The sequence below is a fragment of the Plodia interpunctella genome, chromosome 15, assembly GCF_027563975.2.
Source record: "Plodia interpunctella isolate USDA-ARS_2022_Savannah chromosome 15, ilPloInte3.2, whole genome shotgun sequence".
Classification (NCBI taxonomy): Eukaryota; Metazoa; Arthropoda; class Insecta; order Lepidoptera; family Pyralidae; genus Plodia; species Plodia interpunctella.
This window is the reverse complement of record NC_071308.1, coordinates 6,743,546-6,762,325: the sequence shown is the minus strand read 5'-3', so window position 1 is coordinate 6,762,325 and position 18,780 is coordinate 6,743,546. Positions and strand designations below refer to the sequence as shown.

General features: G+C 33.2%; 2 protein-coding genes across 2 annotated transcripts in view; both read left to right on the top strand.

The window, feature by feature from the left end:
- The window catches only part of LOC128675801 (odorant receptor 13a), a 101,475-nt gene that overhangs the window by 75,873 nt on the left and 6,822 nt on the right, over positions 1–18,780 (top strand). The gene's annotated exons all lie outside the window — the stretch shown is intronic.
- LOC128675805 (odorant receptor 67c-like) lies at positions 13,785–15,015 on the top strand. The gene is made up of 6 exons (XM_053755488.2): positions 13,785–13,948; positions 14,151–14,247; positions 14,335–14,436; positions 14,525–14,613; positions 14,686–14,752; positions 14,893–15,015. The coding sequence occupies exons 1-6, from the start codon at positions 13,902–13,904 to the stop codon at positions 14,962–14,964; spliced, it is 474 nt and encodes a 157-aa protein (XP_053611463.1). The 5' UTR covers positions 13,785–13,901; the 3' UTR covers positions 14,965–15,015.

Below are 18,780 nucleotides of genomic sequence, written 5' to 3'. Positions count from 1 at the left end.
CTTAATGCGATTCAGTTCGGGACCTAAACTGATCTGCATCGCTAATTCGTACCATCAAGATAATATAACGATCCATTATAGGTAGTGACCAAAACAATACGCCAATTCGATTTCATTCACTCATTTTGCGTACAATTCCGTACCATGATGTGCATTGAGAACGTAAACTGGATCGCTTAGCTGTCAAAATTGGCGATTCAAAAAAGTTACTATTTCAGATAGGTTTCCACGAAAGAAGTCCCACTGACGTGGCGGTACTGTCGCTGAAAACAACGATGTCTATCTATTATTGATAGTTCCTAAGTGCCACGGAAACTATTTTGTGGTACATTTTTTATGTTTCGAACTTTTACCGAACTTTAGATGTTTGACCGACAAATTTTTAGTCTGCATAATATTGCATTTATTTCAATTTAAATATTTTATTTTATTGTGTTTTGTATTTAGTAAAGTCATGTAACATATACACATACACATAACATATACACATACATAAATACATTTTAATTTTAAACAAAATGGTGCGTATTGTTTACCCAAAATGGTAAGAATTTGATATCGGAACGCAACTCTTGAAACGAGATAAAATATATCGACATCGTATAGCCTTATCTCTTTCATACATTTGGCTTCTGTCAATTTTTATTTTTTTAATTGATTTCATTCTCTCCTTACGATTCAAATGCGACTTTTTTAAGTTGGTGGTACCAAATAACGTGATTCATTTTAGGTTCCTCAACTGAACTGCCCTGCATTTGAATCATTGTATAACGTTGTTGATGGTAGGCCCCCAGGAATGCGTTGTTGAGATCCGCTAGCATGCGGCACAGCGGAGACTGTGCATGGGATACAGTACGCGTATGAGGTGTTGCGAACAGTTTGCGTGGTTGACAATTGCGTTGTAAAAGTCTTCTATTAGGTACATACAACAGACATAACTCATTATGAAGTTCAGTGGCATGGATATTACCTCGGAGTACTTTCAAACACATTACTAATTGATAATGATCCCTATGACCTCTTAGAGAATTAAGACTTAATACACCAAGTAGAACCAGAGTGGGATATAGGTAGGGATAGTACCGTAAATGCGTTTATAAAAGTACCTTAGCAATGTATAAGGTATTAACATGTATGTTAATACCTTTTGACCAAGTGTTTCATATACTTTGTTATATTACTAGTAAAAAAAAATCTATAAAACAATTATGGTATGCCCTTCTGGTATGATAGGGAACAACACTGTTTAAATGAGTTTATTCCGACAATTTTCTCAGCAGTGATCGTTCCGAAATGCCAGTCAGTATTTTTGAGAAAATTGACACGAAAGATAACTGTGAAGGTCTAATTTATCGATAAATGCTTTGACTCTGAATTATACAAGCAAAAAAGAAAATTAAGTATAAAATGTTGGACATAATACTATCAACCAAGTTACTAAATGTTTAGTCAAGCTGATCTGATTTTGTTATTAATTCAAATAATCTCACCAATATTCTCTTGCTTTTATGAATATCGCATCAGTTTCAATCAAAGATTATTACCGGACATTGATTACATTAATATTCATTACGATTTCAGTGTTCACCTCTAAATGTGTGTTATTGTGATAAATAAGGAATTATATTTGTATCATCATATTACAAAATTACATATTATCTAAAAATATGAGGCTGCTCAATTTTGATCGTACACACGCTGATTTAGCTATAGATGATCAAATGCCGTACACTTAGGGTGGGTTGCACCATTCAACATTGACGTTAATTATAACCTGCGCAGAAAAACTAAAAGTACGTCATTTTGTCTAAACGATGGTGGTAGACTAAAGTAGATTAAAGTCAATATCAAAGTTGAGTGGTTAACCTTGAGTAGGTTAACTGACTTTTTTGCCTGATAGAATATGTCTAAAAATGTTGATTGCCTGAATATTCTTTCGTTAACTAATCGAAATGCGTTGATCCGCTTTAGGCTACATGCAACTTGGAACTGAGCATGCTTTAGGCTAAATAAAAAATAATATATATATAGATATATAGCTGAGGGAGCTACGAAATGAGAGAGACATCCCTTTAGCTAATTTTGGTTTGACTGGTCAATCTCAGACTTGGCAGGTCAATCTGTAGTTTGACGGTATTGAGTTACGATGCAAGTGGGTCTCTCCTGGGATTGAGCATAAATTTGTTAGTCAAACGTTTGGACTTCTTGTCCGACCTGAGGTTTGCCTAGGCTATACTAGAAGTACTCGAGTGCCATAGTTTCATTGTATTAAATATCAGTCACTAACTTTCTCAGTAATTTTTGCTCGAAACAGATGTCCAATATGTTTAATCTATCTACCAAATGAATACATAAAATGAATATCGTGTATAATAATGAAAAAATACGACTTTTTGAATAATCCCACGAGAATATATTTCATATATATATGTATATAGGTAAGTAGGGACATAAAAATTCTTCACGCTCAAACGGCTGGACAAATTTTTATGAAATTGATTTTTTTAAATGAATATATATATATATATATATATATATATATATATATATATATATATATATATATATATATATATATATATATATATATATATATATATATATATATATATATATATATATATATATATATATATATATATATATATTATATATATATATAGATATTTAAAAAAATCAATTATATATATATTTTTTCTGAATGAAAAAAAAATATATATATATATATATTTTTTTTTTTTTTCCAGATAAAAACTTAAACTTTCAGAGTAAACTTCGAGGACAAAACGAACTATATTAGCGATGAAATGTAGAATTTTGCTGAGCCAAACCAAAAATAAACATCCGCCTTTATAATATTATAATTTCATATCCCTCTCACTAATGAGAGAGATCCCGTGAAAATATCTGGATAAAAAGTAACATGATCTTTACGAATAAGATCTTTATATATATCAAATTTGTTCAAAATCAGTAAATTTTCCGTGAACGAATAACTTAGATAAAATGTAGATACATCCATCCATTTACAAAACTATTTTAATTAATGTGATTATGGGTGTGTCGCAGAGCGTTTCGACCGCTGCGGCTGCGCTGTCATTACGATCTGTCAATTTTCTTGAAATATTTTCCAAAATTAATCATTCATAAAATTGACAGTACCACATTACAGACTATAAAGTCAGATAGCAAAACTAATTTAAAAAAAAATTGAAAAATGGTAATGACAGCGTGGCCGAAGCGCTCTGAAAAACACCCATACAATCTAGTATAATATATTAATGTGATATATGTGAAATGACTAACAAATTACAGTTTTAATATATGTAATATTAAAACTGTAGATTAAACGCTAAAGCCGTACGTAGTTACAACAATTGAGAAGTGTTTGCGCGGCTTTCGGTCAATTGTTATTCATATTTGCAAATGCATGCGTGTTTCTGTTTGTGGAACATTCGAACAATCACAGGATAGCGATACGGCCAGTGTGGGCGATACGAGTCATGGATTACGATGATTTTTCAATATATACCACTATTTAGGGAAAAAGCGTTTGGTGTAATTTCATGAAGCTGTTAGATGCCATCGATATGTAAGGAATAATATTTTCTATATATTTTTAAGGATTGTAGTCGCATTCGTTTGCTTGCTTAGTAAGTAGTATAAAAGACGCCAGAATAACCAGACATACGGACACATTAGTAAATATTGTTTAGAACTGAAAGATGGTCACAATAACAGGATAATATACCCGTTGGTGTATGTATTGTTTATTCAAAACAGATGTGGGTTCTCACTCGACACGAACCTATCATTGTTTCCCGTCATATTTCTATTCACACAAACAAAATTTAAGAATTAAAGCGTGTATTATTTAATTCTTGCTTTCATTTTAAATGAGTTGTTATTGTTATAATTCATCAAAGTGAGGAAGTTGTTTTTTTTTTTTAATTAATTTATATACACAACATAACAGCATAAATATATAATTTACATATAGGAAACTAAGTAAAAAGTTTTTTTTTTACAATAGGCATAACTTTATAACACCTGGTTGATTGATTGAATATTTCCATACAGCATGACAAGCATTATTGTGTTTTGTATTCGCATATTGAGGGTAGTTTTGATACACACGAATGAATATTCTGAGAATTGTCTTTCCCAAAAAACATTTCAAAACGAAAACCGTCTAAATGATATTTTAGTTTATTTATTTAATGTTGCTCTCTGTCTCTCTTCTTTACGCTCTGAAATTAAGACCGGCCGCCTGATGTCAATCTTCTTTGAAAATGCTATTGTTATCTCTTAAAATCACCTTGCCTAATAAGACATCTATAGAAAGATATACAATGGTAAAAGTACATAAGTATATAAATAAGTAAGTAAATAAATTTCCTCATAATTAAACTATTGGACCTTTGCCCAGCAGTGGGTTACAACTACAATGTAGAAGAAAATATATAAAATATAACTGGGCGGGTTACGTCTGCCGAATGCACCATGACCGCTGGGCTTTTGTAGCTACCAAATGGCATTCACATCGTGGCTACAGAAACAGAGAAAGACCACGAACAAGATGGAGCGACGATCTGAGGACATTCAGAAAGAGCTGGTCGGACGTTGCGCAAGATAGAGAGAAATGAAATGGGATGGGGGAGACCTTTGCCCAGTTAGCAAAAAAAAAAACAGTAAACAGTAAGAACAAGATTAACCTATGCAATGTCAAACTAAAAGTGGTATACTCATAAAAGGATAGCTAGCTGATAACCTTTTCTATGATAACTAGTTCTCTCAAAAGTTAAGCCAACATCAAAGTTTTGGAGTATTCTGCGTACAGACAGAGTTGTTCAAGTTACACGAGTTTTGAACAACTTCCCGCGGACTCCAGTCACAAGTTGTAATCGAAAATAGATTGTCCTTGAATCGGCTTTTGATTTGGCTATACTTAGATCGCGAAATTATTGAAAAAACAAACACTTTTATATCTTTTATAAATTTCATTAACTATCTAATAAAACTTCTTTTTAAGTAAATGAGGAGTTGACAAGATTGATTTAAATTGAAAATACCTATTGATAGATTTTATTTTGAAATTATTTTATATATAAACTGCTCATGTAGGTACTCGTAAGTGAGCAAATAACTCATAAAAAAGGATAATATTAATATAAATAAATAATTATTCGTATTTTAATAACTATTGTTAAATAATAATTATTATATGTTTCTCCTCTTACGGAATTCGCAGCGTCTGGTCCTTTGAAAGGCTTGTGTACAGATCCTATATAAAATCATTATTTCGACTCTCCATTAACATTGTCATTTCCTGTAAATTTAAGGAAGCCATATAAATTCTTTAGCCGAAATTAACACAATTTACTAGATACTTACATCCCTCTTTGGCGTGGCGAGTTTGAAATAAAGTTTGCTAATCTAAACAGAATCCAGCTCAGACAAGTAGTTGGGAGTTAGCGTTGACTTTTCAAAACAAAATTAAAAACAAACCGGATTTTCGAAATAGAATTATAGCTGTGAGGTTCAGCCTTAAAAATTGAATTTTAAGATTGTGTTGCACGAGTCAACTCTGACTTTAACTTTAACCCTATACTTGGCAGGATTTTTTATTTTAAAAATTCGTAGATTTTTAACACAAAACTTATTTTTAGTATCAAAATAAAGGAGAAAAAAATAAAATAAAAAATCCATATATTATATTTATTTATTTATTGAATGTATCACATACGACACAGTGCCAAATGCTCAATAATCAACGTCTCAAAATCGATGTATTAAATTTGCTACACCACCACATTCTCGATGTAATTTTTTAAACAAAAAAAAATATAAACGTTATTTGTAATCAATCAAGGACATCAAAAATAAAAATAGCATAACAATAAACTCAAACAAACCTCTAACAATCACAGGTGCATTTTTTGTATTATGCATCATCAGCCCACCCTTATACCACTTTATGTGAGGTCGGTACAGTATGTCAGTCTCCTCCACTTCTCCCTGTCTGATGTTAACCGATCTGTTACTTCATTTTTAGCCATATCCTGCCGAATGCACTCAATCCACCTCTTATTCGGCCTGCTCCTACTTCTTTTTCCATTCAATTTCAAATCCATAACCTTTTTTACAATATTATTTTCTTCCCTTCTCATTGATGCTACCTTGAGACTTCCTCTTGAGACACATATTTATCCCTTATCTTATCCATCCTTGTCACTCCACATATCCATCGAAGCCTCCTCATCTCCGCAATATGCCTTCATCCGTCAACTTGGTGGCCCAACATTCCGAACCATACAAAACAACAGGTCTGATCACGGTCTTGTAGATCTTGCCCTTTAGTTGGAGTGGCATTCGAGAGTCACAGATGACTCTTGTGACCTGCCACCACTTCGTTCAACCTAATTCTGCTTTTCACATCACGGTCTATATTTCCATCGCTTTGGAGGAAATCGGAGCAGATCGGAAGGGATACACCATCTAAGACAACTGAATGGAAACTGGAAGTACCATTAAAGTCAACAAAAAGTTGTGTTTTGGTTCGGCTTATTTTAAAACCAAAGCTCTCCAGTCTCTGCTGCCATTTTGCCAACCTGCTTTGAGTCACCATTCTTACCGACGAGAACTATGTCGTCCGCAAAGAGCATGCACCAGGGTGCCTCTTCCTGTATATCCCACGTCAAAGCGTCCATTACAAGAAGATACAGATATGGGCTAAATGCCGATTCCTGATGCAAGCCCACCGCCACATTGAACTCATCGGTTGAGGAGACGGTACTTAATTGATGTACGATAAATTGTCTAATCCTTGTGATAACACATTATGAGTACTGCAGGCCTACCATCAACTTTAATAGAACGATTCCAATGCAACTCAGTTCAATTTAGGCACCTAAAATGAATGGCATTCATACTAAAAATTAAGTCGATGGTGCAAATTTGCGATGCAGTTCAGTTTAGGTCGTAAAGTGGGTCGCGTTAAGAAATGGTAAGTCTCCTGGGCCTGCTGTTGTCGGCATTAGTTTTCCTCCGCCGAATTGGATAATGAAGTTCATCAGCCGTCGATTCACTTTTTTCTACGTCTCACTTGGCACCCGATTTATGAACAACAGCAACAAGTCTACGTGCTCTGTTATATTGTGACTGCTTTAGTTGTGGTATCTGTAAATAAAAAATATTAATGACTCTAATATCATCACTCTAAATTACTAGCCTACCGCTCGCCCGCCGGAAAAAAGGTTTTATATGATAGATACATACCTACATGGTAATGAATCAAATCTGATACACGATAAATAAACCCTGGAAATATAGCCTACCTGGCAATGTATCAAGTCTGATACACATCAAATAAAACCTGGAAATATAGGCTACATGACATTGTATCAAATCTGATACAGTCGATAAAAATCATCAATTTCTAGTAGTTATCATCTAGTGATGGACTACATAATAGTGTATATAGATAAACAATATTGTCACCTAATTCATGTCAACAACGTTTGCAAATAAAAATAGTAATTTGAATGAAAAAAGAATATTTCTTACCTTACGTTGCGTATACGCAGTAATTCAATATTGCAAATAGTGCTCGCGGTATTTTTAGTAGAAATGGTAGAAAATTTTCTACAACATATTATATAAAACACAGTAGAAATGATTTATTCTACGGTCACAGATTTTTTTACAATTGAATGTATCATTTTGTATACCATACCAAGTATAGGGTCCTGTGCAGAAAAATGCAAAGTATGCCATTTTGTCCAAACGTCGGCGATGAGCAGGTTAAAGTCAACGTTAAAGTTGACTGGTGCAACCCATCCTAAGGCTTTTAAATTGAAACTGTAAAATGACATTTACATCTAAGTCGTCAAAAAAACATCACAAGTCTATACGGTTTCGGAGAAGAGTGGAGATGCAACACATTTTTTTCAAGCCAGTAATTGCCATCGTGTGTGTGTGTGTGAAGTAAACTCAAACTAATTTTACACATGGAATAATTCAAAATATCAGATTCAAAACTTATAGAAAACAACGGAGCCACAACACCACAGCGTCGACTGAATAATGCACTGAACAGAGTGAACACCTACGCTAAGTACAGGGCCAGCCCAAGTACGTGTTTGTTTATGAGAACACTAGAGAGCTACTGAAATTTCAAGCAACTAATTCAGAAACATCCAAAATTATTATAACTCTGCCTGCGGACTAGACGAATTTAGTATCCGATCGCAGTAAAAGTTATCCCGAGTGTTTTAACATGAGAACATGTGGATGCAGGAATACTTTCCGCCATATTGGAACTCCAACCCGAATCCCGAAAGCAAATACTGAGTACAAAAACTTAGACTAACGTCTGTGGACAAGTAAGCTGTGGAAGCGAACTGATATTTTTTAGCCATAAATTTCTTAAGAAGATAAAATAAATAAAAACAATTAAAAGAAATGGGGCAAACTTTTACTCTTCGCTTGCTTTATTATTGTTACTTCGAACGAAAATATTATCTAGTTCGATAAAAATAATACGATAATGATTTTTATGCTATTAATTTTTTTTGTATATTTCGAGAAACTGTGTGCATCAACTCAAAGCATACTTGTTTAAATGTTACAAAGGAAACTTTTAAATTATAAAATATGCCACCGACTCTTGGCATCCTATGTTCTGAACAAGGGATTATTTCCCCGCCTTAAGGGAAAAAGAGTGCGAAAACTTTAATTAAACAAGTTTGGTGAGAATTGAGCTCCAGACTTTTGTAAACGGATAATCGAAGTCATTGAATACACCTGAGAATGGTGGCAGGGGTTCTGACAATTCGACAATACCACAGCGTATAAAGATGGCGTGATACTGACATCCGAAATAGCTTCGTGAACTCAGAAAGTTTCGGAGCCGTGAAAAATTCGACGAATTTTTATGAACTTCTGTTAACTGATTGAAAGAGTTTTATAATGCGATCGAAAAGTTCTTGTCGTGCGTTGAATTGCTTTTCGGAAGGCAGTTTGTAAATTTTGTTCATTATTTCGTCATCTTTGTCATTATAAGAACGAGTTTTGCGCTGGAAACTTTTTATTGGCGTAATTTGATCAGTATTATGATTACTTATTACAATCTTCTCCATGCTTATATTTTTAACATGTTTTTTATCTTTTGCTTCTGACATTCTGTTTGAATCTTGTAGTAGGACAAAATAAGGGTGGTTTACACCGTCAACTTTGACGTACGCAGAGAAACACAAATAAACGTCAGCCGCGCGCTGGCGTAAAGTCAACGTCAAATTTGATGGCACAACTCACCTTAAGTGTTTCCAGTCAATTTTGATGTTAACTTTAACCAATTTTTCGCTGTCGTTTAAAATGTCGTAACACTATATTTTTCTGCGCAGGTTAAAGTTAACGTCAAAGTTGACTGTTGCAACTAACCTTTAGAGTAGGTAGAATCTAGTAGAAACAAAGTAGTAAACAAAGAAATTAGACAGATAAACGTAAAAAAAGAGCGCTTCAGTAAATAGTTAATCCAACCCTGACCTGAAGCATTGGCCAGCTGAGCCCCATTGGCCCAGATTGGCCGTTTTAGTGAATTGTAGCGAATAGTTCAGCTCCCCACGGTGCAATCTCGTTGACTTAGCCGATTTGTTTAGTATAAATCCAAGTACGAAATTCATAGGTGTACTATGTATTTCAGATGGAAGAAATATATCTCAAAAATAATGTTGCTCTTTCTAGTATTTTTCATAGGGATTTATTTAAAAAGTTTATAGCACAAAATTACAAAAAAAATGTGAAGTGGTGTGGTAAAGTGCTTCTAATTAATATAAATATGTTGTTGACTATACCCTGCGTATACAATATTTGATCTGAACTTAATTTTTTTACGAAAATATAATTTTTGCCACTAACATTTATTGTTGTCAGAGAGATCTTTATTACATTCAATGTACGACAAAGAATCATGTCCGTTGAGGGGTACCTCTGAAGGCGTACCTGGGTGCATCATCAGGTCATGCTTATCACAATAACACAATGTCATCCAAACTTAACGTGTGTACAACATTTTACCACAATCTGTTGAAGATATCTGCTTTAAAATTGAGTTCCAAGATTTCACTCGAGAAATAGGGACACATATTACATTGCAAGTTAAATAAAAGCTTATAAAAAAAATGAGAGGAAAACTACCTACTATCTACTACTAGTGCCAAAGTGCCAAAATGGCGAGGTGGGCGAAATCAATGACCACAACCACAACCATAACCATTGGTTGACGACGTATGGGCAACGGTCGGCCGCTTATAAAAACGCCAGTGCCTCATATGAACCACAGATTTATTATATAACTTACGTGAATTCATAAAAATCCATATTGAAATGATGAAAAGAGATGAATAGAGATCTACCTGTTGGGTCTACGCTGTATGAACGCGATAAACGTATATAAACTACGGGAGGGATTTTAGTACGGTTTTCACGTGTGATTCCTGTGGAAGATTCCTTCACGTGTATAATTTATTATGATTTTATTCGAGCGTAGCCGGAATGAGCCGCTAGTATGCAATAATACACATTTTGCTACTTCTACCTTGTGTTTGAGCCTGAGTTAATCTATATGTATATGCGATCGTACTTTAGGGTAGAGTCGGCTTTCTTGCTGACGATGTCATAAGGTACGTATGGGGACAGAATAGTCCAAAAATCGACGAAAAAGGTGAATTATTTTTTGTTATATCTTGAGATATACTATGGATAATAAAGTGATTTTTTTCATCGATGATCTGTATTTATATATTCTATTCTACATTTGGGAGATGCATCAAAGGTGTATCAAAATTAAAATTGATTCCGGTTACCTATTGGGCTGAATTTGGGCCGTTTAAAAAGTCCAAAGATGGATTCCTAATATTGGTTGTCACTAGTTCCGAGTGCGAGTGAACGATACGTCGAGAATTCTATTTTATGTGGCCATAACTTAAATCGGGCTACCTTAGCCACCTGAGACTACGAATGTCATAATATACGATTATTAGCTTCTCCCACATATTAATCTATATTACTGTCAGTGCACGGCTTAATTGAGAAGTTTGAGTGCCTTTGGGGATGTAAATGTTAAGTACATAAATTGAAGATAGGTAATATAGGTACAATTACGATAAAATAATTTCATCGTAGATAGTTACGTAGTTGTGTTGTAAAACACAGATTAACATTAGGATACCGTCCAGTTTTGCAGCCATTATTTGACAATCTATATAAATAAAACTCTTCCGTTACTGAGTGACTGACTGACTGACAGACAACGTATGGCCGAAACTACTGGGCGTAGGAAGGTGAAATCTGGCATGTAGATTTCCTGGAGAGTGTAGGTGAACACTAGGAGAGGATTTTTGGAAATTCTACCCCGAAGGGGGTGAAAGGGGTGAAAAACTTTTATTTACCTATATTAAAGTTTATATGATTATTTATATAAAAGATCTACATCGTTGAAATTAGTGACTTGAAAATTTGGATTTTGGTTGTTTACAACAAATTAATGAAAACGTATTTCAGATTTTTCTGAACATTAATCGTCAACCCCTTCAAAAGTGATAGTAAGTGGGGTGAAAGATTGTATGGAACTTAATACAAATTTCAAAATAAAAAGCTGAAAATTGGTAAACATGTTCATCATTTTTCTTAAAGAATGAACGAGAATTTACTATGAAAATCATGTGGGTGAAGCCGCGGGCAAAAGCTAGTAATATACAAAATGCGACGACCTAGCAGCGATTTAATTTTATTCTGTCGACGCAGTATTGCCTGCCTCTCGTAAGGGGGCATTGAAAAAAACAGGGAGAATTAAAAAAAAATATTACTGGCCTATAACTATTTTGTTCCAAAAAAAGTTTTTCACATAAAAATGATGTCAATTTAATATAGAACAAGTAATTGTCGCGTGCTCGAACAAACAGTAAACAGTAGGTGTTTATAATACCGCGAAATAGATAAATTTTGTTGACATTAACTGCTTTGCTGTACTTGATACCATCGGCCAATACTATGTAATACGTGCGATAGCGTCAACAAAACTATTATTTTATAATTTATTTAATAAATACATGATCTTCTTGTAAACACATGGCATACTTCACACATCTCATCACTACATCCAAATTTTCAGACATATCCGCCGATGTTTAAAACATTATTAAATTTCAGTTTTACATTATAAATAAATAAACTGAAGTCGGACATACACACCATATCACACTCAATAAAATACATATTATATCTTATACTATCCTTACATAATAAAAACAAAGTCCTTTGCCGCATCTGTCTGTGTGCGTCTGTTCGCAATAAACTCAAAACCGGATTTTAATGCGGTTTTCACCAATAGATAGTGTGATTCCTGAGAAAGATTTACTTGTATAGTTTATTATAGTACTACCCGAACGAAGCCGGGACGGGACGTTAGAATATAAACTCAAGAACTTGATTACCATAAAGCAATATTAAATTGCGTTTCTGACGGTACAGTCAGCAAACACAACTTACACAAAAGCCATTAGATATTTCAGCATTATTCGGTGTTATGGCTCCAAAGACAACTAACAGAAATTACAATACTTCTCCAACTGACCATGTAATGGAGATTCCGAATTTCGACGATCTTCTTCATCAAATTAAAACAAAACTATGGTTTGTTGGAATCAGTTACGAAAACACGAAAATACGCTATAGATTTTACATTGGCATGACTATTCTGACAATAGTAGCTTTGCAGGAAGTGATATATTTTCTGGCTAATGCATCATTCGACAATTTTCTCAAAATAACACAAGTGTTACCGTGTACATGCACTTGTATTACAACGTTTGCAAAAGTCACTGTTCTATTTGTTAAAAAGAAAGAAATCAATGAACTAACATTATGTCTACAAGATACTTACAAAAATATATTGGAAGATGAAACGAAGATTAATTTAGTGCGCAATGAAATGGTGTTTATAAAAAGACTAACAAAATCTTTGACAGTATTAAATCTGATTTTAATTTGTGTTTATAATACTTCGTCTTTATTTTTGATGGTCTATGTATATGTGAGAAGAAGAGAGGTGATTTTTGATGTTCCATTTCCAGTGGCGATGCCTTGTGAGATGGATTGGTGGTTACCTTGGCTGGTGGAATATGCTATGTCATGTATTGGGGGTAAAATCGGCCATTAGGCACTCATTGTTTTACACCATTGGCAAAAGCCTTTATTTTTGTGTAAAAAAGTTTCATAATTATTTGATAGCCTCGTGTCTCGGCCTGTATGCTCAGTAGCTGGATATGAAAAATCGATTTACCAAGCCAATTTTAATTAATATAATATATGAGACTTACAAATTACATTAGGTACTATTATATTACGCAGAAATCAATTAGTTCATTACTAGAGTATTTGTCATAAAGCTAGATAGTACAGTCAACAGCACGTCGAGTTACCCTGTATGAACTTTGCGATGAAATGACGAGTTTGCAATGAAATTGTGTAGGTTTATGTGCTGTTGACTGTACATATGATACAAAGTCGCTTGTCTGTTTCTAAGCTTACTTTTTAAACCATGCAACGATTTTTCACTTTTTCTCGCAATTTTCACTGTTGTTTAGACAAATGATCAACAAAAGGTTAAACATACAAAATGACTAATCAGACCTTGCGAAGCCGTGCTGGTTCGCTAATAGCTTTTAATTGCTTCAATAGAATCTATTTTTTTCATTCATATTGTTTATAATATTTCAGGTTTATATTGCGTCTTACTATTCGTCTCATTTGATTCAGCTTATTTCCTTCTAAGCACTACAGTGTTCATCAACTTCACAATACTTAGTGACAGGTTAAAGAAAACATGTGGTACTAGATGTATGGAGACTTTAAAAGATTTAACAAGGTGTCATCAACACATAATCAGGTAATACAATGACACATTATTTATGAATGAATTTCATTACTTTCTCATTAAAACGGTAACCTATGTTTGTCCTCCGATTTCTGGCAATATCTTTATCAATATTAATCAAAATCAGCCGATTAGTTTACAAAGCATAACAAACAGAAGGATACCGTAATAATCCATCATAATTTTGATATGTACTTTTACGTAAAATTTTTAGATTATCCGAAATATTAGACGACATTTTTGATGTGCCAAATTTGTTGAACGTGTTATTAGGATCGCTTCAGATATGTTTCCTCGGATTCACTATAATGGTAAGTAAGCATTTTTTTTTTCAAATCTAATTATGTGAACTATAATACTTACATATAATAATTAGCTGAATATGTTTGTCTTTTTAGATGGGCACTTGGTCACAAATTCCGCAGTCAGTTTTTTTATTAAGCTCAATCCTGCTACAGCTACTAATGATGAGCTATTTCGGAGAAAATATTATGTCAGAGGTATAGTGCAAGATTGTTAAAATGTACTTAAATTTTAATAAATCGTTTTTTAGAAACCGTACAATAATTTGATCCTATTTGTATTCAGAGCAGGAGAGTGGGAGACGCGGCTTTTCAGTGTAACTGGTATAATATGGATGGGAATTCAAAAAAAATGATTCATGTTTTAATTTTGAGGTAACGTTATTTATTTTAACTTAATTCTTGTTTAACTTGTACACCGTTTAATTTAATTTAAATATGTTTCAGATCGCAGAAATCACAGCATTTAACAACGTATAAATTTTCAAAAATATCATTTGCGAGCTTCACGACTGTAAGTTGTTTTTATTTTTTTTTAATTGTAGGCCTACTATATTTTATTTTAACTATATATAAAGTTAAAATACATTGTCTTTCTTTCTTTGTGAAATATTTTATAATTAATGAAGAACCTTATTTTTTTTTTTATTTCAGTTAATAAGCAAGTCTTGGTCGTACTTTTCTATACTAAAGACAATTTACAGACCACCAGACAGATATTCTTAGTTGGATAATTAATTTATTGAAATCATAATAAAGGCCTTGTATTAAATTGTGTTAATAATGGTTTTAATTTCTTGTATGAGTATATGTTTTCAAAGCATAAAGGAATGCGACTTACCTGTAGTAAGCAAACACTACACCGACAATCAACCCTGTACTGGTGTAGAAAAAAAATATATTTCAGTCATGTAATCAGCCTTAACTACGGTTTCAGCCAATTTTTCCGAAACTATCGCCAAGCCAACCAATGCGAAATGCGAATGAAATCACGTTTATTAACTGTATAAAAGTAAAGTCAAACACTAAAAATAAAGTCACTATTTCATTCGTCGTTCCGGTTTGGTCGGACACTTAGTTTTACGATACCCTATATATATTTTTTAAGTTTATTAAGTGTAAATAAAGCGGATGCTATAAAAAGTGTATTCAGTTGCTATATCCAGCGGCTGGAAGTAAAAGCTCTTACGTGCTACTCGGCTTCCACTCGAGATAACGTGGGAAGTTTTTATTGCTCGCATAAATGTTTATTCGCCTAAAACGCTGATTACCGTCTTTCAGTTCACTAAGCCTTTTCAGTATTTAAACTTAACAAGAACAATTAATGCACGTATTTCTTAAACTAATTTAGATCATTCGCAAAAAATAAAAATATTTTATAGACAAATAAAACTAAAGACGAAGTGCAAGTGTAGCCAAATGGGATAGAACATTTTCATACAACTTGCCGGCCCATCTCATACAAAGCGGAAGATTGGGCGTTGTAAAACTGGGCACGCGATGAGAGACAAAAGATATTATCGCTCTATTCTGATTCTTCTCGTATATTTCTAATATTAATCACTCTTTCTTGTAGCGAAATGAAAGATATATATAAAGATAGTTTTCTCTGGCTACGAGTAGGTACCTACAGAAAAAGATCACATGTATACTCTGTATATTTTGATCTCGTTTTCATATAATCAATACATATTTAATATAATATAAAAAATAAACTTTAACCTGATACAATTACGCTTCCTACGAAATTTATACAGTAGAAAGGACGGACACCGAAATGATCTTTATAGAATGATCTTATGGTTCCGCTTTGGCTTTAGTGGTACGGAACCAAAAAATTATAGAGACACAGTCACTGTATCAGATCATAAGATCTGATGAAGGTAGGCAGGAATTTCCCGGTAGATATACTCGTGGAATATCGATTAGAAGATAACTTCTATTCAAATTCCTGCCGTTACGTAACAAACCGCAAGGTACCACAAATTGATGTAAACTCCATACCTCCAGATACCCATCGAAATTCCGAATGGAAACTCCCAATAAATTGCAAGTCACTGATAAATATTTCGTATGAATTTCTCACCATTACGTATTTGTTGATAATCTGTAAATTTCTAAAATAATATTGAGATGAAAACATTCTTATAACAATGATATTAACATTATAGTTAAAAAGCTTTCCAATTTATTTTACAAATTATATTAGTTACTAATTAGTATTTAGTTTACTAAATATAATTAGTTTATATATTACGATAACCGCGACCAAAAAAGGACATTTTTATATTTTATTAAATATCGCTTTATCAACATTTCATTTCTGATATATTGATGGATTTTTTTACCTAATAATACAGGGCAAATCTTCCAAAATATTCACGAAAGCCAATCCAAAATATCCAAAATATCCGTTCAAACTTGTATAATTATACTAGTTTGAACGGTGAAGATTTCTGCGTTTGTTATTACAAACGCAGTAAGGTATAAAACGTGTACTCAACGTCACTATGTAATAGTGTTGCATATATTAATTCTACAGTATAGCTGGCGGCTTGAACGGCTCTCTTATCGGAAATTTTGCATAATACCTATGTGCAATCCTCGCTTTTGATATTGCTCCGCAGATTATCACAGTATAATCTTCTTCCTTATGCAATGCGATCCTACCGCGTCGACACCATAAAGTAATTTTTACTCTAACTAGACTGTGCTTTCGGTGAAATTGAATTGTCTAGAATAGGTACTATGAACGTACTCCCAAATTATTTAGACACTCAATTTGTGAGCGTGTTTGCTAGCCTATGGTAGTGTTTTCTTCTCGGTAATCTAAAAATATATTTTAATAAGTATAAGCCCATATAATATATTACTATATGTCTGGCGAATATTATGCTAATACAACAAATAAGGTATATGAAAAATTCCTAGAATGTGCGTATATTGAACTTATTAAAAGATGGAAAATAGATGATAACTCTTGTGTTTTTAGGATTCAGTTCTTTTGAAATATCATCCAGGGCCACAGAATTCTCCTTAAAAATTATACACATATGTACAAAATTATACACTAATTTTCTTGAGGAAATCATTTCCAAAATCAATCATACATAAAACTGATATTAACACAGTATATCTAACTAAAACACTATTTTAATGACAGACAACTAATTCTTGTCTTTCTTAAAATACTTTTTTATTATGGTTTTACCTGAGTGAAGCCGGGACGGGACGATGTAACTATATGTATATACGTATTAAAATGCGAAGGCGGCTATTTTCATGTTTCCACTCGACGCAACTTTAGGCGAATATAAAGCCGTTGAAGTATTACACGTCATATATTATAAAGAAGAGGCTCTGCCGTATGTTTGTTCAGACGATTAAACTCCTACCATTATACCACTTTGCATAAACTTTGTATGTGCTGCATTTTTCAAGCTGATTCATAGTGGAGAATATTGCGAGGGTATTTCATGCTTGCAATACGCCTAGTAATAAATAGTCTTGGTGTTTTCTGTTTCGTTATGGTAAAGACAAAAAAATAATAAATATTGATCTATTATTTATTCTAAGAGTAGGTAGCGCCGCTTAACTTTAACCTGAGGGTTAGATTAAATAAAATAAGTGCGTATGGCTGAAAATAAGTGTATATGCATGTTAATATTATAAATTTATTACGTCAGCTTACTGAATTTAATCGAATTCTCTTCGGTAATTAAAACAGTGACATAATTTATTTGAAATGAAATTTTGGCCATAAAATAATGTAAATTAGAGATAACCATCTATTACTGCTGCATCGTGTGTTACATTAAATAAAAAAATATTTATAAAAAAATATGTATTGTGGATCCACACAAGACTACCATAGGAGTTATAACAATTGAATATTATTTCGTCCGCGAAAATGTTAATTATTTATATTACCTTCAAGATGTTAAAAACATGTCAAGGTTTAATATGATTTCGCTGAACTTACATAAGTAGGTATGTACAGTCAAGGGCAGATAAATCTGACGGCCCTGCGGTAATAAGTTACTTCTTCTTCTTTTCGAGTGTGTTAATTGCTAGCACCGATGACAAATTTTATTCAAGTTACCTAAATGCATCTGACACGACTATAGTAAGTTCTTACATTGGCTGTAGGTTTTATCTTACCCGACTGTCCTAACCTTATGCAATGCAAAAGGACATATATTCGGCAATCCGAGATATCAATATCTAAACAATATATTATATTATCGAACCTAATTTCAAATGAAAAATGGCTCCGACACTTAACTATGAATAAGTGGGCGCCGCGGTATACCCGCGCCGCCGTTTACAGCAAAATCAGCGATTCTTTCACAGAATCGATTACTTAACTGGATACCTACTATGATAAGATGACTCTCCTATTCGTTTTCTGCCATTTTTTTTTCAAAGTGAAAAAGAACCTTTGCTAAATTATTGGTACCGACTGGCAGCGAAGCGCTCATGTACGAAAAGGGTATTTATTCTGGCAAGATGAGTGTGAGATCACTGCTACTGTTTAAATGA